Source organism: Sturnira hondurensis, unplaced genomic scaffold (genome assembly GCF_014824575.4).
Source record: "Sturnira hondurensis isolate 20B ecotype Veracruz unplaced genomic scaffold, ASM1482457v3 Scaffold0005252, whole genome shotgun sequence".
NCBI lineage: Eukaryota > Metazoa > Chordata > Mammalia > Chiroptera > Phyllostomidae > Sturnira > Sturnira hondurensis.
This window is the reverse complement of record NW_028077883.1, coordinates 8,123,268-8,149,648: the sequence shown is the minus strand read 5'-3', so window position 1 is coordinate 8,149,648 and position 26,381 is coordinate 8,123,268. Positions and strand designations below refer to the sequence as shown.

The 26,381-nt window shown below is 39.3% G+C and overlaps 1 protein-coding gene across 1 annotated transcript in view; it reads left to right on the top strand.

The window, feature by feature from the left end:
* Positions 1 to 24,072, top strand: part of VPS50 (VPS50 subunit of EARP/GARPII complex) — a 122,332-nt gene extending 98,260 nt beyond the window's left edge. The window contains exons 22-28 of the mRNA XM_037046475.1: positions 5,740 to 5,820; positions 12,139 to 12,287; positions 13,210 to 13,306; positions 14,505 to 14,663; positions 17,678 to 17,799; positions 20,257 to 20,446; positions 23,339 to 24,072. Coding sequence (XP_036902370.1) covers positions 5,740 to 5,820; positions 12,139 to 12,287; positions 13,210 to 13,306; positions 14,505 to 14,663; positions 17,678 to 17,799; positions 20,257 to 20,446; positions 23,339 to 23,458 — 918 coding nt within the window. The 3' untranslated portion in view covers positions 23,459 to 24,072. The remainder of the gene's footprint in view (positions 1 to 5,739; positions 5,821 to 12,138; positions 12,288 to 13,209; positions 13,307 to 14,504; positions 14,664 to 17,677; positions 17,800 to 20,256; positions 20,447 to 23,338) is intronic.
* The last annotated feature ends 2,309 nt before the right edge of the window (positions 24,073 to 26,381 follow it).

The following is a 26,381-nucleotide window of genomic DNA, read 5'->3' as shown; positions in this document are numbered from 1 at the left end:
GTATACATGAGTAAATACAGCATTTACCCTGCCTCTTACTGTACTTTTAAAGACTTTTCTATTATTAGATTATGCTTAGTAATAGTAGCTTTTAGTTACTGTGCATTGAATATTGAATATAATCAATGTATTGAATATGGAAAATATATATATGTGTTTAATTAGAACAATCTGTAATTCAGACCTTACTGTTTTTGATTTTTAAAAACTGAAGAAACACTATTTAAAGCAAAACAGAGACTTCGTATCTCTATAAAAAGGAATTTTTCTTTAAATTTGTATAAAAATTTCATCTTACATTCTACCCATATTTACTTTGCTTAATTTTCATATACATTTAAAGTTTTTTTAAATGGGGCATGGTTATATTCTTAATTAGCTACTTTGGAAAAATTTTGAAACAACAGTCTGAATAAATGGCATAAATAAGCATATGCAGCAATATAATATTGAAAAGGTAGCTTTTACTTCCTAAGCAAGTCAACTTTTCAAGCCCGTTAGAAATTCTAGAAGTTTCCTTTTTCAAATAGATAAATAATTACTCCAAATTCCTTGTTAGCTGTTGAGTCTTAGGTGGGTGGGATTAGAGGGGTAGACAGGTAATTAGTAGAATGATAAGAACAGACAGGGTGTTCCTGCTTCTTTCCCAGAAGAAAGTATATGAGTCAATTTAGATTAGATGCTGCTTGTGGAAGAATAACCATCTGCTTCTCAGGGGTTCTAGAAAGTCATCGGCTGGAATACCAGTGTGTGTGCATTAAGCTAAGGGATTCCTTCTCTTCATAGCAGTTCCTCCTGAAGCTCCTGTACACTGACCTGGTCGTAACCGACGCTCACTTATGTATCTAATCCATCTGAATCTATAAGCATGTTACTCATAGGGTTGCTTTATCTTGCCTTGCCCCAGCCTTCCATTGCTTACCTCTTGAGTTACATTTTCTTTGGTTCTTCCTAGTCACATTATTTTGAGAAACCCATTCTGTAGCTTACCTTAGCACAGTAGTAAGCACTAAGTAGATTCTTAGGACATGTGGATTGATGTCCTGATTGTTTCTCATCCAAGTAAATCTTATGAGGGTTCTTACTTCACAGCAATTTGTGAGACTTGTTTAAAGTTACAGTTCATTAATGGAACTCCTTCTTTGTAAAGAGTCTGTGATTCAGTATCTCAGCTTTTAAGAATGAATTCACTTACACTCATGGGTAGGATGCACGAAGACCTTTCTGGATGATACTGCCTGCAGAAAACGATGATAAAACGTGGATGGTATACAAAGGGCAACTACCTGGAGTTCCTGGAGAGGAACGGGGCCTTAAGACTCTGATGAGGAGTTGATGCCAGCATGCAGGTTGGGGAAAGGGCCGCTGTAAAAATAAAGTACATCTTCATGGCCTTTACTCCAGGACTAACTGATGCCCACATGACACACAGGTGGAGGCAAGCACAATAAAACCTGCAGTCTCGATGGATTGGGGAACCAGAACAGTAAAACCAGAGTAAAAGAAAGTTCAGAACATAACGAGCCAGAGAGAGGATCCCAAATTCTGTCTACCTCTGTGTCTGACTAACCCATGAACCATGTTTATATGCAGCAGACCGACTGGTGCCAAGCTAAGAAAAGAATGTATGAACAGAGACTGAAGTTGCTGCGTAAGAGATAGTTTGTAATTCAAGCACAGGCAAGAAAATTACACACTGAAAACAAAGGAAAGAGTACTCATTAGAGAAAAAGAACGGAATCCAGAATCTCCAGAATCAGATTGTTGATGCTCTCCAACTTTACCCAACATGTATTATATAGAACCAAAAAAGTGGACTACATCCTTACGTAAAAAGAAACTCTGACTTGAAGATGTTGGAACTAAGGGAAAAGGAATTTAAATGGACTATTGTATCTTCAGTAAAGCTAAACAAACATATTTTAAATGCATGGATATCCTTGTAGAGAAATGAGAAGTTCTAATAGAAACAGTAATTTAAAAAAGTGAAATCCTACAACTAAAAAGTACAACTTCACAATTAAAAAAATACTGAAAGTACTTAACAGCCAAATGGACATAATAGAAAAGAATTTGTGACCTTAAAGCTAAACTAATAGAAATTATTCAGAATGAAGATAGAGGAAAAAGACTGTAAAACAAAAAAAAAATGATCAAAGCCTTAGGAACATGCTAAGTAATATTAAATGGTTAAACATACACGTAATTGGAATACCAGATGGAGACAGGAGAAAGAATGAGGTAGAAAAAAATATTTGAAGAAACATTGGCCACAATGGGCTGATACAAGATACTAAAGAAACAGCAAGCAGAGTAAGCACAGAGGAGTACAATGGGGTACCTCCTAATGGAACTGTTTTAAAAACTACAACAGACTTACTACAGCCCTCCATCTCTGCGGGTTCTGCATCCATAGATCCAACCAACTGTGGATTGAAAATATTCTGGAAAAAAATGATGTTGCTGCTATGTAGTATATAGTTAGGCCTGTGATGGTTGTGTCTGTACTGAATATGTACAGATTTTTTTTCTTATTATTTCCTTAACAATATAGTATAACAACTATTTATATAACATTTACATTGATTTAGGCTTGGTAAGTAATCTAGAGTTGATTTGAAGAGTACAGGAAGGTGTGCATAGGTTATTTGCAAGTACTACACCATTTTATATGAGGGGCTTTGCATCCACGGAGTCTGGTATCGGAGGGGGTCCTGGAACCGATCTCTGGCTGTACATAGAAGGGACCAGGATTTGATTAACAGCTGATTTCTCATGAAAACCTGTGGGGGTCAGAGGAGCACTAAGTAACACCTTGAAGGAATTGAAAGAAAAGAAAAAAGTGTCTGTCTAGAATTTTATATCCAACAAAAACACAATTTACAAATGAAGGTGAAATTAAGACATTTTTGGATAGAAAGGAAAAATAAGAATTTGTCACCAACAGACAGGTAATACAAGAAACAATGAAGGAAGTTTTTCAGGCTGAGGAGGAAGAAGATGCTGGGTGAGGAGAACACCAGACCTCAGAGCGAAGAGCATTGATTACAGAGACAACCTGCAGAAATCCAAAAGATTATTTTTAAAATTTTTTCCACCTAGTTTCTTTATAAACCATATAGTTATTTAAACTGAAGTGCTAACACTGTTTTCTGGAGTTCATAATGTAAAAGTGCTCCATATATTGAGTATAACAAGATATGTAGGGGGTATGGACTTAATAAGACGGCAAGATTTGCACATATTATGTAAAGCAATACATTGTTAACAGTAAATGGCCTGTGAGAGGATACTGTAATCCATGGGACAACAGTGAGAAATAGTACAAAGAACTTTAACTGTTTCTGCCAACAGGAAAGTTAAAATATAATTCAAAAAAACTTGTGCAATCAGAAAAGGCAGGAAAGGAGGAGCCAAGGAACTAAAGAGAGCTAGTGTATAATAGTAGCTGTAAACCCAACCAGCAACCACACTGAGTGTTAATGGACTAAACACTCAACAGGCAGAGATGGTCAGCATCTCTGTCAGGAGTGAGAACAAAGCCCATACTTAACAAAAACACACTTTTCTTGAAAGCAAATGGATTGTAAAGATATGCCATGCAAACAGTGGTCCGAAGGAGGCTGCGTTAACATCAGATAAAATCAGTTTGAATAATGTATTATTGCAGATAGATGGATTTGTAATGACAGAGTCAATTCAACAGAAACACATAATGATAATAAATGTGTATGTGCCTAGTTACAGAGATTCTAAGTAGATGGAGCAATCATTGACAGAATTCAAGAGAAAAATGAAAAAAATTGAATGATAGCTAGAGATTTTAACACCATACAGTAACTAATAGGATAAATAGAAAGTCATCTGTCTTCTAGCTATATCTTCACGTGGCCTCTCCTCTGTTCTCCCGTGGAAGGAGAGCAGACGCTTTGGTGTCTCTCCTCATGAGGGTACTAATCCCCATGTGGGAACCAACCCCACACCCTCATGACCTCACTAACCCTAATTATCTCCCAGAGGCTCCGTGTCCAAGTAGCATTGCATTGGGGTTTAGGTCTTCGTCGTATGAATTGAGGGTGGAGGAGAACAGCAAACACTTGGTTCATGAAATGGAGCATATAGAATTTGTATACATTGCTTGTTAAAATGCAAAATGGTATAGCCACTTTGGAAAACACTATGGCACTACCTCACAAAGTTAAATATATATGAACTGGAAACACTTCTACGTGTTTACCACACAAAGTGTATGTCCACACAAAGACCATGCATAAATATTCAAGGTGCCATTATTCACATAGCCCAAACTGGAACCCAGTATTCACTGACTGGTGAATAAGTGAGCAGACTGTGCTGTATCCGTATTTTAGAATACTAGTTACTAAGAAATAAAAGATCATGGAATACCAGTAGACTTAAAACATGGATGAATCTCAAAAGCATGCTAAACCCAAGAAAGAAGTCAAACACAAAAGACTACATGCAGTATGATTTCATTTGTAAGGAATTTTATTTTTAAAGATTTTATTTATCTTTAGAGAGGGGAAAGGAGAAAGGGAGGGAAACATCAGCGTGTGGTTACCTCTTGTGCACTCCCTACCCGGGACCCGGCCCGCAACCCGGGCATGTGCCCTGACTGGGAATTGAACTGGCGACCTTTTGGTTTGCAGGCTGGCACTCAGTCCACTGACCCACACTAACAAGGGCCATTTATATGGAATTTTAGAAAAGGCAAAACTGCAAGGACAGAAAGCAGATAAGCGGTTAAATAAAGGGGGTGGAGGAGCTGAAGTGCAACAAGCATGAGGACACTTTTTAAAGTGAGCAAATGCTTCTGTCTTGACGGTGGTTGCTGGCTGCCAGGCTGTATACAATAACCAAAATTGATTCAACTCTACCCTTAAAATGGTTGAATTTAATGATCTGTAATACCTAATTAAAAAAAGAAATGAGCTGAGGTTAAAGAACCTAGTAAAATAGAATACAAAGTTACCATATAAAATTAGTTCAGGTTTCAACTGCACCATGCCTTCACACAACTGTCTTGGCTTGAGGCTTTCTGACTCATGATGTGTGAATAATACCTTATTCTTGTATTAGGTAGGAAGCAATGGGGAACAATAATGTGTGTGTATGCTTTGATATATATATATATATATATATACACATACACATAATTTCTGTGACTGAGATTATATATTTTATAGTTCACTATTAATAAAGTTTTAAGTTTATTGAATCACAGAATATTATTTTTTCCAGGTGTCTGTGTGTATCTACAATTACCTTTAAATTAAATTTTTACTATAAATTGAATCATCATTCAAGAAACCAACCTTTCATGTCTTAACAGTCAAGTCTCACTTTTCATTTCTTGAGTGAAGATTTTTATAAATGCTTTGGCTTTGTTATAGTGAAGAGAATTCTATACTGTGGAATGAAGTCTTTTTAACTAAAAATAATAATTTGTAGGAAAGAAATTCTGGTGAACTCTCTCCTGATACTTCATTAGATTAATAGCGTGACCTGTAAATGCACGTGTGTAAATAGTTCTTTTGTTCCCTTGACTAAGGTTTGACTTTTTTTGCTTGATGTTTGGAATTTTTAAACAAAGTTTGTCACCCTCTAAAGGCTAAGTGAGGGAAAACTCATCAGATTCTTCATTTTGGTTAGTTAGATGTTCCAGCGTTCACAAGGTTATCGCCACAGTGATAACACGTCTTTTGTTTTCTTTTTCAGCTGGAATCAACGGGACTAGGCCTTAGTAGTAGTAGACTAAGAACAACCCTAAACAGAATACAAGAGAGCCTCATTGACATGGTAAGTAATCCGTTGGAACCAGTTCTTTGGGTTTATGTACAATAGGAATTAGCCATCTACGCAACCACGTGTATGTCTGCATGTGTACTGAGTGCTGGAGTCTTAGTGTACGTCAAGTGCTCAGGGGAAGTAAAGCGGAAGTTTCCTGTAGTCTAATTGGAGAGAGAAAACATGGGAGAATGTGCTGTGTTGGCAGTGTATCCAGTGCAAGTTCAAGAGAGGAGAGGTGTGTGTGCAAATTTTGTGTCAGAGAATGACTAAAGAAGCAAGTGAGACTTGCACTAGACTTTGGTGATCGGGCATGGGCTTCATGGGAAAAAGAAGAAAGGGCATCCAGATTGAGGTTCAGAGGCTGAGCAGGGGCCTTGAGGTGGAGCAGGCCTGGCCCAGAGGGTGGCAGGTCTCCGTGACGGGCACTGGTATGTGCTGGAGGGCTGCGCTGCACAGTGGTGAGGGCTCCTTGTAAACGACTTTGAAATTCCAGTCTGGGTTTAGTTGGCTATGTTGTGGGAAGTCCGGGCTTTTGACCATGTCACATGATGAAATATGTTTTAAGAAGATAGGTTAAGGTTGTAAAACAGGGCTGATGCTCTGTAGTGTTTAAGCCGACATAAGCATTTAAGAACTTTTTTTTTTTTCTGGTGGTTGGTTACTGTAGCCAGAGATTTTTGTTGTTCATTATGTTTCTCTGCATCTACATTAACCCCAGGATTCCCCAAATTTTCCTTTGTTCCTTTACTTACCTAAACAAGCAGTCATTTTCCTCTTTTCTTATAAGCTCAATATTATGTACATTCTTCTGTTATGGTGTTTTTATGAAGCAATGTAATCGCTGAGTCTTTTAAGAAATACTTTTTGAAGTAATTGTTATGTGCCAGGCATTTTTATAGTGCTGGGAGTTCATCAGTGCACAAAAGAGGTGGTGCCTGTCTTCTTGGAACTGGTATTTTATTGAGGCAGAGAGACAGATAAACAAATATGTGATATAGTATCTGATACTTATAAGGGCTAAGGAGAAAGTGAAGCTGAGTGATAAGATGGTGATCTTTGAGCAGAGAGGTGAATAAAGTGAGAGGTACATGCTGATATCTCAGGTGAGCACAGAAAATAACCTGAGTGCATCTCATCATCTCCCTTATCATTTAGACATCTTTTTGCCTTGCACATAGTTAGAAATATGTACATATGAAAGTGTATATATATATTTTTTCATAGCACTTTGGCACACAGCATTTCATCAGTACATTTTTGTAGTATAAATAAATAACTCCAATCTGTGAGTTTTGTGTCTCCTGGCTTAATGTGGCTTGTTTCCTCAGCCTTACCCATTTAATCCTGATCTTCATTTTCAGAGTTCAAAGCTCCTTTGACTCAGCCATCTTTCTTTTTTTTTTTTTTTTTGTCTCTAAAGTCCTTTAGCTTTCATCCTCATTGGCAGTTATCTGTGTTTTGATTTTGCTTATCCTTGTTTGATACTTTGTATAACCTTTACCATTGGATCTTTCTCTGTTGCTAAAGTTTTTCTTGTTTCTCACTAATGCCTTTAGATTGTCGGGCTGTAACTTATCCCTAGAGTTATTCGCTGTGATGTCACGGTCATCTCTGTTGGTTATTAGCTATGGCGGTCAAACTACAGGTCCAGATTTGACCCTTACTTAGGGTGTGGATTTAATACCTCAGAGTTTGCCATCTGAAGTATAGTGAAATAGCATGATCTGGTAAATAGTGGAACTACACAGGGGCCCTTTGAGATGAGCTGCCACCCTTCTCCTGGTAACAGTGTATCGATAGTGTCTGTCTGGCCAGTTCTGTGTTCACTGGATAAACTTCTTCCTGAATACCATGGTGTAGTAGTTAGATTTAAAAATGTGTTTGTAAAAACCAGCTACACCTTCATTCCCAAGTAAATATGTCTGTTTTTCTCTTTGGTACCTTGTCTCTTAAAGGTGTCTTTTCTTTACATCCTTACTCTTCCCATCTCTTAAAGACAGCGCTTAGGAGCAGAGGGCTGTGCAGTGATCCCGGCTTCTCAGGTGTGCTGGCCTTTGACTCTCTGCCTAGTCTTTACTCCTGTGGAGGACAAGCCTCTGCAGCTGTACATCAGACGTTGTCCTAAAATTTTCCATTCGTATTCAGTGTTCTGCATGTTAAGTTTTATTCATACTGATAAGCATTGGTTTATAATTTTAGAAAATATATTTGTCATATACTAGACCTCGATGTCAGGTTTTGGTAAGCTGGTGTGTTCTTTTTCTTCACCTTGTTAATTTGCATCAAGATTGGCAGAGAATGTTAATTGATTTCTTGTTATTGAGTACATTTGTTTGCTATTAATATATAGCTTAACCAATTTGGAACAACTAGATTGAAGTAGTGTTTTTACTTTTATTTCTCATATGTGTTAGTCAAAATTTTAACAGTATGTTTTGTTATTTTGTTTTTCCATATTTATCTTCTAGGTTTTGCTTAGCTGTAAAAAGCAAATAGAGTCATTATGTTCTTAAAGATGTCACCTAAAGTCATTTATCATATGAGGTCAAGGAAACTAAGAAAATTTGTTTGACACATCAAGTGAAGTCTAAGAAAAAGGATCTGATGGGGGGGAAGAGTAGGAAAAGGGCAGGTACAGGTGATAATGGCACCAGAACTGTGAGTTTTCACTATCCACTTGGTGATGCTACATGTTTGCTCAACACCTTTGGCCAACTTTCAATCTTTGATAATAAAATATATTTTAAATTGGTCCATAAAAGCTCATAAATATGGATTCTCTTAGTAGTAATAACTGGTGGCAGGAAAGGCTAAAAAAATAGGATATTCACTGTGAGAATGAAGTTGGATTAAGATTTTATTTCTCAGTGTCTTCAAAAGGTTGCATATCCTTCCCTGAGTTTACTGTATGACTAAAACACTGGTCCATCCACGTGAGCAGTAAGCACATGCCATTGACTTCTGTCAGCTTTACATTTGTGTGACTCTTGCTCTCTTCAAGCATTATTTCCCTAAATGTAAACATTGAATTTTAGCCTTTGAGCAGATGATTACCCTAATTCTTGTGCCTAAATACCAGTGTTAACTGGGAACAAAGGAAGGCATCCTAATGGAAACCTTTTGAAATGGGGGCAGCGATCCAGTGGTCTCTGCAGGAGTGATGTTGTGAAAGAGCTGGGCGAGCAGGGGGCACTCGGCCCATTTGATTTGCAGGTGGGGGGGTGGTTAGGTCCGCGCTTTTGGCGTGTCCAGCGACCCCCCGCGCGTAAACTACACTCCCCTCAGGCTGCACACGAAGGCCTCTCTCTGCCTTCATCTCCTTCCAGTTCTATCTCCCTCTTCTGTCCCAGAGTGACCAGTTCTAAATTCAAAGAAGCTTTTAATTTTATAAATAGGTGTCAATATGGTGATACTTGATCTTAAAAGAAGGAAATTCAGAGTAACTGTTGTTATAAATGTATGGTATTCATGTTATCCTGGAGCTATTTTGAGTGTGAGATTGTGCAGTGTTGGCAGAAAGTTCATGTCAGTTTTTGTTAGTTTAATTACACCATACTTGAAAAGGGTGCGTGTTTGATGCTTGAAAGGAGACTCTTGTGCTTGTAGAATGTAATGCTTCATAGAAGGAAGTTTATCGGTGCTCATCTGACCTGTAGAGTATTCGTATAGACTCAGTAGCCGTCTCTGCTGATTGAACCTCTCCTTCCACTGGAAACTCATAACCACCCACAGCAACCCTTCGTGCTTACACTGCTGCCTGACTGCTTGCCAGGCATTTTTACCCCACTGGGGCCACCTTGGTAACCATGTGCCCTAGCCTTCTCCCAATTCCTTTATTAGTTTTTCCTGTTTCAGAGTTGTAGTTTTCCTCCCCATTCTTTGACTTGCTGTGAGATAGATATTCACAAACTAAGAAAACTAAGAAAATACACAGTGCTATAGGAGGTGTTAGAAATAGAAGGCAAAGAGCTCTGTGATGAGTGGACGAGACTCAGGTTGCACAATAGTTGGGTAGCGATCCCTTTTTTTTTAATTTTCACCTGAGGACATGCCTATTGATTTTAGAGAGGGAGAGGAACATCTTTGGCTGACCTCTCATACGCACTCCACCTGGGGCTGAACCTGCGACCTAGGCGTGAGCCATGCCTGGGCATCAACCCTGTGACCTGTTGGTTTATAGGACAATGCTCCAGCCAACTGAGCCACACCAGCCAGGGCTGGACAGCTATCTTTATTGGTTTTTTTTCTCTTTCACACTTTATTCTTTTTTAATTAAATTTATTGGGTATCATTGCTTAATAAAATTACATAGGTTTCAAGTGTACAGTTCTGTGATACATCGTCTGTATATTGCAATGTGTGTTTACCATCCAAAATCAAATCTTCTTCCATCATCATATATTTGACTGCCCCTCCATCCCCCTTGCTTCTGGTAACCACAATACTGTTGTCTGTGTCTATTAATTTTTGTTTGTTTTTCTCATTTGTTCATTTGTTGTTCATACTGAATTCCTAAATACTTTGTGGAAGGCCAGTGGTCCCTCTAGTGGGGGAGGCAGGTGAAGAATAAATGAATATCTCATTTAGTGTTAGATTGTGTGAAGAGAAAGAACTAGGAAAGAAGGGTAGAAAAAGGAGAAGTGTATGATTTTGTTTAGGTGATCGGAGAAGGCCTCTCTGAGAAGGTGACATTGAAGTAGATCCCTGAGGGAAGAGTAGGGAAGTGAGCCACCTGGATGAGAGTTTATTTATTCTGCAAACATTTATTTAGTGTCTGTTGATCAAACATGAGGCCAGGCACTTTCTGAGAGTTTGGGAGACAATTTGGGTAGGGAAGGGGAATAAGATAAAACTCTCAACCCATATGCAGCTTAATTTCTAGTAGGGAGGGGATGTTTTGGGGAAAAATGTTTCAGTTGAGGGAACATGCAAGTAGTTTGAGGTGGGACGATAATTGGCCTATTCCAGCAACAGCAAAGAGGCTGGTATAGTGGGAAGGAAGTCAGCAGGGTGGTAGTGATAGAGGAAGCCAGAGCCCGAATCGTGTGGAGCCTTTGGACTTTACTCTGAGGAAGGCAGGAAGCCATTGAAGAGCTTTAAGCAGAATTGACATGATCCGACATAAATATTTAAAAGAAAGAATGACTTTGGCTGCAGTGTGTAACTGGGAGATGAGGTGGCTTCTACCAAAGAGTTAGTGGAGGAGATACTGAGACGTGGTGGCCAGTCTGGAAGATGATGAGTAAACATCCACCAGAATTCAGTATCACAAGCAACCAGTTGGTAACAAACAGTATGTGGTTTTGTGATTTTTTTTTCAGGAATGGGGTGATGTTTTTCTTTTTTTAGTAGGAGGAAGTAAATACAGGAACTGCAACATTCATTAACTGGCATGGTTCCCTCACCCCGATCCTCCGTAGAGAGGCACAGTTGTCCCCCAAGCAACTAAAGAATAGTTAGAGATCGAAAAGGGACAGTATTTTTTAGGAAGATAGGGCATGGAAAAGAACTAATGAAGAATTAAACCATTTCCTAACTCGAGAGGTTTTATAAAGTTTTATTTTCATTTTGCTAAATTTGTAAACCTAAGTTATACTCCGGAGTCCAATGCATTTGATGTCTCTTTATTCATAAGGAAATCATCAGTGATTTGTGACTGTGTAGTGTATTTAAAAGGTAATCTAGATTTACATTTTAGATTTTTTTATGTGTCTAATTTTTGTGCTTTAATTTTCTTTGAGGATCTTTTAAAGCTCAACACACCCTGCTTTGGGGGCATCCCTTTCTCTTATTCCCATTAACCATCTTCCTTCTCATCAATAATCTGTTCCCAACAGACGTAGTACAGCTGGTTCTGTTGCAGTTTATAACTTCATTCTAACCCTGCATCCTTGAGATTATACCGAAGTTACCTTGATTAGGTTCAGGTGTGAAATGGCTAATCACACCATGCTTTGGGTATTTACCAGTTTAGTTCTCAAGAAGCAGTCTCCTTTTCCTCATTTACAAGTTCTGGAAGGGCATCTCACTGTGGTCTCTAGGAGATATCTCTCAGGTCATGGATTCCTCAGGTTAGCTACTTCCGGTCATGCTCAGACAGCAGCAGATAGAGTTGGATCGTTTTCACTTTGTATGGAAAGGAAAGTTCCTGTAGTTGGGAAATGTAAGGGGCGGGGGGTGGTGGGACGAACAGGAACCAAATTAATTAATGCATGTCTGAGTGCCTGAGCATGGGTTAATTACAGCTCCGGTTTGGTGAAATCACATGGTTTATTGCTGTTAGAGCTGCTGTTTCAGACTGTGCCTGTACACGTGCTGTATTTCCAGGAGGTTTCAGCTGATCCTACCGCCACACTCACAGCAGCAGAAGAGAGGAAGGAGAAGGTACCGAGCCCACACCTCAGTCACCTAGTGGTCTTGACATCTGGGGACACCTTGTACGGGCTGGCGGAAAGAGTGGTAGCCACAGAGTCCTTGTAAGTTGTGAAAAGCGGTTGCTTTGGCGTTGAATATTTAGGAAAGGTTATTAAAGTAAGCACTGCATAATTAGACTTCTAGCTCTATCCAATTCCACTTCTAAGTACTAGTTACATGTTTGAAAAGTAGAACCTAAAATAAAGTTTTCTCTTGCTTTAAGTGAAACTTTAAAAAATCATGTTATAGTATACTTTCTCTTTTCCTACTGAGTTGTGATTCTGGAGAAACCGTAGTTACATTGTCAGTTTAGTGTTAAACATAGTCGACCCTTGCCATCAGCACGAGTGCTTCCTGACCTTTATAAATCCCCCAGTTCTTAGTACAATTGAAGCATGTAACTTCTTTATCAAATGCCGCCAATTTCAACTTAAGAATTTTCATGTGAATCACAATACCTGGAGGGAAACAGTGCAGGGGCCGGCAGTCTTCCACCTGAACGACTCTTACTCCTGCACAGGAGCTTCCTGACCTGCAGCCCACGTGTCTGTGTCTCAGCCAGGGTAGTCTGTCGCTTATGAATGTTTGGACAACTTCTGAAAAGTGCTAAATATTAAATTTGTGAATTCACAGGTCTGTTGTATAGAATTAAATGGGATCTTTAAAAGCAATCCTTTCAAATCTTTGCCATCTTCTGTGTTAACCATGGCCCTATCTTAACTTGCAGAGCAGCGTGGCTCTGCACCTTGGCCTCCTGATTAGCTTTCTGGGGGTCACCCTTCTTCCATCGAGGCTCACATTCAGGGATAAGCTCAGCTTTAATTTTTGTGTAGATGAGCGTGTCAAGAGATAGTTCATTAAGGTGGAAAATAATTTTAATTGTTAAGATTTTGCTTAGAGATCTTAAAGATTACTTATACAAAAGTATTGGCAGGCTCTAAATTCTGTGCTTTGTTTACGAGGTGGGTTATTTATTCCCTTCAGGGTATTCTTGGCCGAACAGTTTGAGTTCCTCCAGCCGCACCTGGATGCCGTGATGCCTGCGGTCAAAAAGCCCTTCCTCCAGCAGTTTTACTCTCAGGTCAGAGGTGGTCAGTCTTGAGTCATTTCACTGTGGGCAAGATAAGACTGTCATGTGTTATTTAGATGTTTTCTTTTTAAATATTTTATTTATTTATTTTTAGAGAGAGGGGAAGGGAAGGAGTAAGAGTGGGAGAGAAACATCAATGTGTGGTTGCCTCTCACGTGTCCCCCACTGGGACCCGGCCCGCAACCCAGGCATGTGCCCTGACTGGGAATCGAACCAGCGACCCTTTGCTTCACAGGCCCATGCTCAATCCACTGAGCTTCACCAGCCAGGGCTAGATGTTTTCTTTTTTTAAAGTAGTGATCAGTCTCTAAGTCCCAGGAGAGGGAGAGTAAAATATTTGTTTATTCACTCCTGAATTCCTGTGTTAAATACTTACTGAGACTTTCGGTGCACTGAGAGAGAAGGCCAATTTATTTAACGGATGAAAAGGGAAAAGCATCAGTGGCAGGGCGTGAAACCTTGGCTGCAGGCGGAGAGGGGGTGTGGTCGGAAGCAGGCTGTCTAGAAAGGCTTGTCTGGAGGAAGTGATGTTTAAATTGGCCGGCCAGCTGAGTGGGGAGTATATTCAAATTAAGGGAAGGACTTCTACAGAGAGCAGCCGGTGAGGGAGAGCGAAGTGCACTGAGCGGCTGAGAGCAAGCCAGCTTGTCAGAGCAGGGCAGGGGGCTAGGGGAGGGGTAAGCAGTGCTGTCGGGCCAGGGGCTGGGCTTTATTCCATGGGTGCTGGGAAGCTACTGGGGGATTTGAACCAGGTGAGCCAGGTGTGTGTTTCAGAGGGTGTGGTTTAGAGGCAGCATGAAGAACAGGCTTCACATGGCAAGCCTAGAGGCTTGGAGACTGGCTTGAGGGCCCTTACAGAAATACAGTCAAGAATGATGGAACCCTGAGGTGGGGGGGTAAGGGTCAAAATGGAGAGAAGCGAAAGAATTTGAGAAGCGTTTGCTAGTCTCCAAGAAAATCTGTGGTTCCTTTAAAGTTGTGGTGTCCGGGTCCTCACATTTATTGACTGTCTCAAAATTATGTTTTGAGTAAGAGTTTTGCCCTTGAATTGCAGTATTTTCATAATATAAATCTGCAAAGGAATAGTTTTATTTTCAGGTATCATATGTACTAGGAATAGCAAAATACTCTTCATAAATCTGGTACTTTTAGAAAACATTCCTTTTTATTTCTGTGAAATTTATTTCAGACAGTGTCAACTGCCAGTGAACTACGCAAACCAATTTACTGGATTGTAGCTGGGAAAGCCATCGATTATGAGCAGATGCTGCTCCTGATGACAAATGTGAAATGGGATGTAAAGGAAATTATGTCGCAGCACAACATCTACGTGGACGCATTGCTGAAGGCGAGTACTCTGGGCAACATCTCGGCTGAAGATGCTACTGAGAACTGTTCCCACAGTTGCAGTAGCTCTAGAGTAGTGAGGTTGTAGTTACACTGTTACCACGTTGTTAGCATCGTGAATTAGAGTCCCTGCATTGGACTGCACTTATTTTCCAAATTGTGTTCTTTTAGACTCAAGGATACTTTGTAGCTTTTTGTTTTGCTCACTGGTTTTTCCCTTTGGGTTGGAGTTTGAGGAGCATGTCTTGGCTGACTGTCATACTATGTAGTCTCAGTAGCCACGACTGTGAAGACAAGAAGATAGTTCTGCAGTTGTGTCTGTTCATTGGCAAGAGATCATACTGTACACCTGATTGTTCTAGGTTGTTGTTTTTTTTTTCCAGAAATCACATTACCTTTGCATTTAATGATTTACATTTATCAGTTTTTCTGAAAAGAATTATAGTCACATTTTGAAGATCTGTGCCTCATGAGCTGCTTATAGATTGCCCGACATTCCCAGTGCTGATCTAGGTGCTGGCAGTGTAGTCTCAAATTAAGGAATTTATGTGCTCTGAAAAAATAAATTACCAGAAGAGGAATAGAGAGTGGCAGGGCGTTGAGTGGAGGGGGACTATCATGTAGTTACTGGTGCTCGGAGAAGGACTCGTCATGTGAGAATTGAGGAGAGGCCTGAAGGAAGTGAGGAAATGAGCTACGTGGATGTCTGAGGCGAGGAAAGAACGTCTGAGAGAATGAAAGCCAGCTTTCAGAAAGATTCTGTCTTTCATATTCATCAGTGAAAATAAAATTGGCCCTTCTTAAGCTCCTGAGTTTATTTTATTTACACCAACATTTTACTTGCTTCCAAGGCAAAAAATAATAGCCTGGAACACTTGGGACCAGTAAACAAAACCAGAGAGAGCAGTGNGCTACGTGGATGTCTGAGGCGAGGAAAGAACATCTGAGAGAATGAAAGCCAGCTTTCAGAAAGATTCTGTCTTTCATATTCATCAGTGAAAATAAAATTGGCCCTTCTTAAGCTCCTGAGTTTATTTTATTTACACCAACATTTTACTTGCTTCCAAGGCAAAAAATAATAGCCTGGGAACTTGGGACCAGTAAACAAAACCAGAGAGAGCAGTGGGATTCATCCCGTGTGCCCCCTCCCAGCAGTGTAGGGCCCCTTCCCAGGGCCGGGTCAGAGTCTGAGGGTGCGAGATCAGGCAGCAGCATCTCGGGGCTGTTGGGAGACCTGAGGGGCGAGTGACAGCAGGAGCAGTCTGTGATTGCCACCCTGGAAGACCTTTGTTACTGGAGCACCCAGGGGATTTCAGGTGAGAACTTTAATTTGGAATGTAAAAGATAAATGCAATTCACACATAATCACACACTGTCTTTTTTGGACAGTTCTGTTTTTGGAAAGTTGATTCTGTTTTTATGACGTGCTACCATGGTCCTCGTAGGGTGCAAGAGACACAAGAGACTTCTGCACTCAGCGACTGTTCATACCAGAGGGAGGCTGCTTGCTTCCGTTATTCTTAATTCCAAGAAACATGAATACTGTATTTTAAGAAAGAACCAGTGCTGTTCAGATTACTAGCCTGAATCCAGTTTTAGCAGCTTAAAACTTTTCATAAACTTTTACAAGTTTTGTTCTATTACTTTTCCAAGTTCAAACCAGTAGGTAAAAGGCACCACTATGCACTGTTGCCTCAAAAGAACCCCGAGTAAAATGAAAAGGTTTTATTATTCATTTACCAACAAGCGTTCTTGCACATGAATTTAGCAGTGAGTAGAATGCCGTATTATATAGTGAGCACATACTTTGATCTTTAAAGTGTTGATGAAAACGCTCGACACCCGAGGCAGAGTTTCCTGCAGGAAACACGGACAGCAGCACATGTGCTGCTTGCACCAGGGGCAGAAGTGGCGCTGGAGAGCAGCTGTTTTTTTAGCTTTTATTTTCAAAACTGGCTTTAGCAGATTGAAGACGCACTTCTTTTTCATGAATAACTGAAAGCAATTTACTATCAAAAATAAATAATGAAAAATTGTAATTTAGGAAGTGGTAAAGGATAACACAAAAATAATTATGTGGTAGCTTGACTGGCGATGATCAAATTAGACTTTTTCTTCCTGTGTGGTGTTGGGAAACTTGAGCACATGTCAAGTCTTGACTTGTTAAGCGCTGTTTTACCTGCTCTGTGGAGGACAGTGAAGGAAAAAGTGTCATTTTAAGCCTTCTTAAGTTTTGAAATATAATGTCAAGCAAGGATCAATAGCATTTACTTTTGTAAATGATCATATTTAGATGTTAATAGTCCAAGGAAACCAGAAATACGAGCACATTCGTTGAGGGGTGAACCACCTGCCACTTTAATGTAATTTGAATTGTCTAAATTAGTTACATATATTTTTATTTTTAGTAAAGTGTGATCATAAAAGTTACTAATAAGTAATAAAATGTTCAGTTTTCTGTAGGTAATAGAAAATATTTTGTTTTGTTCATCTTACTAAAAATTTGCAGCTATTATGTGACTTTCAAATCAGTTCTATATAATAATTTATTCAAAAAAATATGTAGGAAAGAGAATAACTGAACCAGATTGCTCTCTAAGGAATATAGATAAGCACAAATTACAAATAGTTCACTTGGAATTGAAAGGTTATTAAAAACATTTTTTTAAAACTGGGTCTCTTGAAGATAGTTTAGAAACAGATTATTCAGGTCCATTAATCCGTAACTGACAGTCACAGAAAAATATGAGACATAAAGACATTTGAACATTGTCAGCATCGTTAATCAGTTGATGACAGGTCCTTGGAGATGAAACGTATGTACCTACTCTGTAATACACAGCGTAATTTAATCAAAATGAAGGTTTTTTAAAAGTACATCAAATTGAATAAATTTAGCATTATCTCTTTTTGCTTGGTTTGATTCTGAGTTGTTGGTTTTTTTGGCCACTAAGATGGAAAGCAATGTGGCATTACAGTCATATTCACGTACGGTCATGACTTTTGTCTTCTTAGGAATTTGAGCAGTTTAACAGGAGGCTAAGTGAGGTTTCTAAGAGAGTCCGGATACCCTTGCCCGTGTCTAATATACTTTGGGAGCACTGTATACGACTGGCTAATAGAACCATTGTGGAAGGGTAAGTGTTCCGTGAAAGCGTTCCCTGATTCCTCATACATGAATAACGTGACATGTTCTCACTAACGGGTGCAGAGAGTCGGGTGGAGAGAGCGACAGATAGCAGGTGCCTCCCTAGTACCTTGGGTCGGACCTGGGAGTGCGGTTAGCCCTCCTGTGCCGCCTCTGCCCGCGCTTCCTTTTCTTGCTGGTGACCTGGAGCCAGCCCGCTGGAGAGTGAGGGGTGCAGCAGCTAATGGTTCTCTGAAAGTTAAACTGGTACTCACTGTTATTATCTAATGATATAATTATCTTTATGATGATTATTCATAACATTTGTTGAGCACTGTGTCATTTCCTAAACCAAGGACCTACAGGATTATGTTATGAAGCCCTGACACAAACTCGCTCTGATAATGCTGCTGTTCTCTCTGTTACGTCAGCGAGGGTGCCTGGCCTCGGGGTTGGGGCTGAACAGGTTAGATAACTTGTCCGAGTTCACAGTTATTGTTATTTCTAATTTTTAATTAAAATTTTAAATTTTTAAATAAAATGTTTAATTTTAATTCATTTTATTGTTTATTTATTGAGAGTATTCCCATTTTATTTTATTTCAGTTGCAGTTGACAATCAGTATTGTGTTTGTTTCAGGTGTGCAGTGTAGTGGTTGGACGTTTATGTAATTTACCGAGTGGTCCCCTGACAAGTTCACAGGCTTTAAATACAGAGAAGGCTTACGAACTCCTGATTTTCTGATGGCAAAGTCGGTCCTCAAAGCCGCTATACCACTGTTAATAATATCTTTATTTTGCCATATTAAACTGTATAGCTCTTCCATGTGTTTTGAAGATCTGTCAGTAGTAATTTTCTGCTTACTCAGAGACTTGCTTCTTGTGTCCCTAACATCTAGAACACAAATGAGGGTCAGTAACACATTCGAAGTATCCCTTCCAGCAAACTACTTTCTCAGAGCCCATTTAGAGTGATCTAGAAGTACAAATCAGTTGGATTTTCGCACATTATTTATCTGATTTCTCTTTAGTTCTTCTCAGTTACAAAAAGAATGCATTAGGAAGTGACAAGCTGACAGTGACAAGCTGACCACAGTCAGGCACTCTGGTTTGAAGTCAGCAGTGGTAGAAGTCACAGATGGCTCTGTGTCAACAATCTTGATTGGAAAGTTTTTTTTAAAACTTGCTTATTGCTATTTTTTAGAATCTCACCTGAGGGTATGTTTTCATTGATTTTTTTTTTAAGAGAGAGGCAGGGAGAGAGACAGACATTTGATGTGAGATAGAAACACTGAAACACTGATCCCGTACACTCCCCGATGGGGGATTGAACCTGCAACCTAGAGTGTGTGCCCTGACCAGGGATCAAACCCACAGCCCTCTGGTGTATGGGACGATGCTCCAACCAACTGAGCAAGGGCAAAAAGTGCTTTTAATAAATTTGTTTAATGAAGTAGAAAACTGAATAGTAAATGTTATATTTCTGTATAAACACTTAATTTTTTTCACTTGTATTTTTAACAGATCATTTGGTCACTTTAAATAGTGTAAGTTTAGTCTTCTTGAAACTTTCCTTAGGGGATGTATCTCATTCCTCAGCGTTGGAATCTTCGTGTTTTATTTTTGACTGAAAGAATGAGACACTGATGAGTGATATATGGGAGAATTAATGCATTCATTCTTATTATAGTCAGCCTTAGAACACACAGTTTCTCAGTGATGTGTGATACCAAAATAAGTCCATTAAGTGTTTTATTGTCAGATATGTATGTATACTTTCTGTGCTTATATGCTCACATATTTTCAGGTTTGAAGAATATTGATGGGAGAAAAATTTCATTTGTTTTTTCTGTATTGAGTAGTTACAATGTTGAGCAGTTTTATGAAACTAAGATTACTTAGAAGTATTTATAGCTTAATTTTAGAAATAATTCTTGGCAGCTAGATTAACTGGAATATCAGTTTAACTTTCTTGTAGGTGGTTATATTATTATTATCTTTTCTAATCCTCACCTGAGGATATGTTTATAGATTCAAATGGGGGGGACATTGATGTGAGAGAGAAACATCAAATTGGTTGCCTCCTCTGTGCACCCCAACCTGTGGATCCAACCCACAGTGTAGGTATGTGCCCTGCCTGCGAATTGAACCCACAGCCTTTTGGTGCATAGGACAGTGCTTCAACAAACAGAGTCACTCGGCCAGGGTGCAAGTGATTATATTAATTGAACATGGAGAACAGCGAAGAACCTTAGAAGTTGTTTGGTTTCTTAGCTCTGGAAGTGAGGAAACTGAGGTCCAGATCGATAAAATGACTATTGAGTGACAAGGCCTGATTCAAGGCTTATGTGCATTTTCCCTTGTAAATGGTAAATTTGTCCAGGTTTGGATTACAGAAAAGTTTAAGTACCTAAAGATTTCTTTTTCTAACATTCCATCATTTATGGTTTTTTTATTGTGTATCTTAGATATGCCAATGTCAAGAAGTGTAGTAATGAGGGTCGTGCCTTGATGCAGTTGGATTTTCAACAGTTTTTAATGAAACTTGAAAAGCTAACAGATATTAGACCCATTCCTGATAAAGAATTTGTGGAGACCTACATTAAAGCCTACTACCTAACTGAGAATGACATGGAGCGCTGGATCAAAGAGCACAGGGTGAGAGCCGGAAGGCCGTTAATGGGGTTTTCCCTTTGTTCTGTTTCTGTCTGGTATGTTACACAATTCAAAGTCATGAGAGTGAAATATAAAATGAAATGCTTTTTTTTTTAGCATGAACTACTTAGGTCATGTCTTTATCATGTTCACACTGTGTCCACGCAATGCCCTTTGCCTAATGAAATCTTGTAAGATCTTCATGAACTGTTAACAGTGATTATCTAGAAAGATAGCCCAAGTCTGAAGGTTAGCTGTATTTATCCTGCAGCTGTTGTAGAAAAAAGCTGAAGTTGGTTAACATCAGGACAAATTGAATATAACAACATTGAGATGATTGACAGCTGTAATTTAAACCTTACAGCTCCACAGTGAATGGGTTAGTGACATCCTGAACTCACTGACATGTAGTAGTGATGATTGAGTATATTAATATTAAATGGCTCAATGTAACTTCATCCTCCATTAGATTTTGCCTTAAGTGCAGATGAGATTATTTTTCTTTTATGTGTATATAATACAGGGTCCAGCACAAATAACACTCCTCTGTTACAAAATCATAAGCATGTAATTCTGTAACATAACAATATCACATGTAAGCACACCATATGGCATTGTAGGTGAAATGTTCAAATTAAAACCATACATTATACTACCCATATGATTACCCTACCAATCACACTCAAGCAGGCCTTACTTCTGCTGGACCCTGTAGATAAGTAGGGAAAAGTATAATTTATTAAGTGTTATTTAAGTTGCTGAAGTTTTGATACAGTTCAAATCAACATATATCACCAAAGCACTAATATGGGGGGCTTTTCTGTGTGATTGTTATAGCATTTGACTAGATAGACAATATGTGAACACAAATTTAGTGAAAGTGTGGGAGGTGTTACACTTTCACCACATCTTATTTCTTCAGTAACTAGAGTTCACATTTATTAATGCCATAAACATCATCAGTAAAGGCTGTGTAAGTTTTATCTTATTTGACTGGGTATGGACAGAAGGAATTACTTATATTTATTTTATTAGGCTCAGCCTTTCTAGTTTCAACATTTTAGAAAAATGAAATGGTTCTTAACCTGGACCATTAGCCTGAGTCTTTTGTATATACTACACGTGCCCACTTGTAGGTCAGTTTCGGATCTCTCAGAGCAAAGCAGAAATGTACATGCTATTTTCTTTTTAAATTAATTATTTTATTGTTGTTCAAATACACTTGTCTGCATTTACCCCCCACCAGACCCCCAAACCTCAGCCATCCCCACCACCTCCCTCCCCTGATTCCACCCTCACTTCATTTTGGGGGGTGGGGAGTGGTGTCCTATAAAGGACACATATGTCCTTTATAGTTGTTCCTGAAAACCTTTTCCCCCTTTCCTCCCATTATCCCCTCCCACCTCCCGTCTGGTTACTGTCAGATTGTTCTTAATTTCAGCGTCTCTGGTTGTATTTTGCTTGCTTATTTGTTTTGTTGATTAGCTTCCACTTAAAGGTGATATTATATGGTATTTATCTTTCACCACCTGGCATATTTCACTTAGCATAATCCTATTTTCAATGATTTTAGAGTTGAGGAAAATGTCACCACTGTAGTCCCACTCACCTCCGACCTTTGAGAACCAGAACGCTAAGCCAGGTGCAGATGGACTGCTGAGTGTTGTTAAGATCCGTTTAGCAAAGTAAGCTGTAACTACTTCGAGGTTAGCGCTGAGAAAGGAGTTTGGGGAAGAGTGTCAAAGAGCTGAGGAGCAGAAGCATCAGCTCTTCAATGCCCATTATCGGGTGCAAGAATGATGCCCACTTTATGTTTTCCTAAAATGTTTAGTTGGGTATTTTGGAAGAGCTTTAACTAATTGATATTTGTAATTCAGTGAAAATTTCCCAGCAAGGGGACTGTCCTGTCTTAAAGGGAACTCTAGTTCCACAGTGTCTAGTTGGGGCCGGGTGACAACTGTACTCACTCGGTCTGGCTGGTTACTTAAGAGTGTTCACCAGGTGTGGGCAGGTGCTCTCGGAGGTCAGGCACACAGCCTGAGTAGTTTGCTGAGTTTTTACAATGAACTCTTTCTTATATTTTGAAATTGCACTGTCTTTAGTGGTTATATCCAGTGAAGACGTGTTCTTCTCTAATTAGGTGGTCGCCCTCTCTCCGTGTTTGAACTCTTGATGTTCAGCCTCCAGAACCACATCAATATGCAAATCGTTCTGTTGAGTCCCTGTTCTTTCTCTTCCTAGTCACTCGGTATCTGAAATTCAGAAACCAAATAGATTTGTGCATACAAAGTATTTGTAGTCTTAATTTTACTTACTAGCTACCAATGAAAATATGAGAGTTCAAAAACCAGTAGCTTTTTGATCTTTGTTACCTTATTCATTTGTATCTGAAAAGAGTTATGGTTCTATGAGTGGAACTTTTTGTCTTTTATGTACAGTGTTTGCAAAATGTGGAGTATTGGAAAATACTCAGTGGCATTTTGAAAATTTGAAATGCCAGTGTATATTGATAATAACAAAGACTGTCACAGAAATAAGTATAAAGTGTATGATCTTAAGCATAACCAGAGGCATAGGCGTGTCTGATTATCGACCCTGTGATAAAGCTTCCAGTCCTTCCTGTCGAGTATGTGTGCCCCGCGTCCTTACTCCCTGCTCTTACAGCTCAGTCAGCAATTTGTCACTGTCGTGCCAGCACTGTGATGTCCATGGCGCGTCCCTGGTTTGTAGTGCTGCGTTTGTCATCTGCTGAGACTGAACGTCTGTCTGTCTGTCCTCTGTCCTTGTCCTCTGTCCTTGTGTCCTGTGAGTCTTCTGGGAGCTGAGATGCTGATTGTGGTGATCCGATGCATGTCTTGCAGGGTACTGAGTTTGGGTCTTCTCTTTTTTGAGCAGGAGTACTCGACGAAGCAGCTGACCAATCTGGTAAATGTTTGCCTGGGATCCCATATTAATAAAAAAGCAAGACAGAGACTTCTAGCAGCTATAGATGATGTAGACAGACCCAAAAGATAATGAACACAGTTATTCCTCCTCAGTGCCACTGGTCTTCTCTCAACATACGTGACGTGAAAGCCAATTCTTCATGCCCTCCTGACAACTGTCTGCTAAGGACACTTGGTGCATGTCCCCCCAGCTGGCAAGTGGGAGCCGCCGGAGCCGTGTGGTGTTCTGAAATGACTTCTCTGTGCTCTGGTCTTCCCTCCTCAGCTTCAAGTCTCATTTATTGTGTTCCTTTCCTGAAAAGATACTATTGCCTTGTTACAACTATTGTTACATGATTACTGTTGTACATTTTACCGGAGAATGGACTGGAAGTATCTAATTGCAGGGGACTGTGACAGTATGCTCACAGGCAGTTTTTGGAGGATGAATTTATGTTGACATTTTTCTACCCTCAGACTTGGTTCTTAATAATAATAATAATATTATGATAATATTAGAGGTTTAATGTACAATATCTTCTAATTATGAGCACTGCATGAGAATTGAGAAGTACATGTAAGCAAATAGTTGAAAAATCACTACCTTTTCTGTGTTTTCAAATGTGGAAATTTGTCAGGTTTCATTTGGCTATAATACAGTGATCATAAGTGATAAAATTTAATAAATGCTGTACTCCAACATGACCAGTGTACGTGAGACTGTGTTTTCATACTTTTCCACGGCAGGCAGATTTCATGAAAGTACAATGGAATTTTCTTTACATGTTCTAATTTTAGTCATCTTACATCTTGAAACCAATTGTAAAAAGGGATTTCATAATGGGTACCTTTTCAGTGCCTGAACAGCATGCAGAATAGTGATTGTGGGATTTATTTAAAAATATGGGACATTTTTGATATGAGCTTTGTTCTCTTTCAATTCAACTTTTGTCTTAGAACAGCAAAACCTGTCTTAGCTGGCTCATTGAAAGAACTGCCTGTTACTCAGACATGAGTATAGGGTCATTTGTTTGCCTTTCACGGCAAACAAATACTTGCTTTGTATGACAAATGTCATAATGTGAAGTTAGCAGGCAGTAGTGTTTGGGACTTGGAACTGTGTCCTGTTCCTCTAAACTTTGCTTTGGGGTCAGGGGTTCCTACCAGCACACCAGGGTTGCCAAAAGTAGATTTACAGTTGTAAGTATGTGAAACAGTTTATCCTTTATTGTTGTTTATTAATTATTGTATATTATTTTCCATACGAACAATTGTAAACCTGCTTTTGCCCCACCCTGTATATGACACAAAAATCAATTTCCCAGGCCAACTGTTTGGTAAGGAATGTTTTGCGTGTTCTTTCTGACTAGAGAGTAGAAGATGTCTAAACTTGTGTGGCATTGGTCCAGGATTACTGGGCATGACCTATAATATCAATGGCTCACTGATTCCCGAAACATCTCCCCAGAAAGGTGCCTTGTGTCCTGTGAGTCTTCTGGGAGCTGAGATGCTGATGTGGTGGGCAAAGGTGACCCAGCATGGAGATGATCAGGAGATGATTGCCACTCACTACCCTCAGCCCCTGCAGATACCCATAAGCAGCTCGGTAGAGGATAGGATGTCTGTGTGTGGACTAGACTGTGAACTTGGAGGGTAGCAATTTTGTATTCAGCCACTTGAAGAGAACAGACACAAGAGAAGCTTGGTCCTGGTGTTTAAATGCCATGTTCAGCCAGCACATGAAGAGCTAATTAGTCTCATTTATTTCTCAGTTGATTAGCAAGTGCTTATTTCTTCTTCTTTACGTGGATTTTATAGTTGCTTCCCTTAATTTTTAACTTTAGTTCAGTCTAGATCATCCTACCAGGAAGGTAGGATGTTTTCCAGGGTGATTAGGAATTAACAGTCAGACCTTTTTTTTTGTTATTTTTGAATGTTTTATTTATATATTTTTAGAGAGGGGGGAAGGGAAAGAGAACAAGAAGGAGAGAGACATCAGTGTGTGGTTGCCTCTTATGCACCCCCTACCAGGGATCTGGCCCACAACCCAGTCATCTACTCTGACTGGGAATCGAACTGGAGAAGGGAAAAGAGGGAGAGAAATATCAGTGCATGAGAAATACATGGATCTGTTGCCTCTCATACACTCCCAACTGGGGACCCGGCCCACAGCCCAGGCATGTTCCCTGACTGGGAATCAAACTGGTGACCTTTCGGTTCACAGGCTGATTGATGCTCAATCCACTGTGCCACACCAGCCAGGGCACTAGTCAGACCTTTTAACTTACCTACACTTTGCTTTCTTCATCTTCAGAATAACAATGACATCTACTTTTTTGAAAAATTACTTTGTGCATTAAAAGGTAGCTCAGTAAGTATGAGAAAGAAAATCAAAACAATAGCAGGAGATTTGAATCATGAAATTCCTAACAGCAGATTATGAAGTTACATTGAATTATGACCATATAACATTTTGTGAAACTAATTTTAAGATAAATATAATTGAAAAGCTTGAAAATGTAAGTGGAATTATACATGTTCCAAAACCTTACTGTTACAAAGAAATTTTTTTGTGTGTCTGAGTTTTTCTTAACTTTGACATTTTATATGAAAGTGTCTTGCAGAATTTCAGATGTTAAGTTAGGAGGAGAGCACAGTAAATTATTCCCTGACTGAGAATGATTATTGCCACAAATACATTGTCTTGCATTAAACAATGCTAAGGAGATAATGCATAGCGATTTGAGTGAGCTAGTTTGCTTCAGTTTATTAATATAAAACCTGTAGAGATCTTATAAGTTCATTTGGACAAGTAAGCTCACCTGCTGAATTTACAAAATGAAATAGAATCTCTCTTGAAGCCAGGACCACGTGGTACTTATCTTTAAGCAGAGTTTCCTTTGAAAAATTTTATTTAGTTAAATGCTCAAGTGAAACTTTACATTAGATTAAATAGTGTTTTCATTACCCACTCACTTGAACGTAGTCATAAAATAGGATTATAATTCATTTTA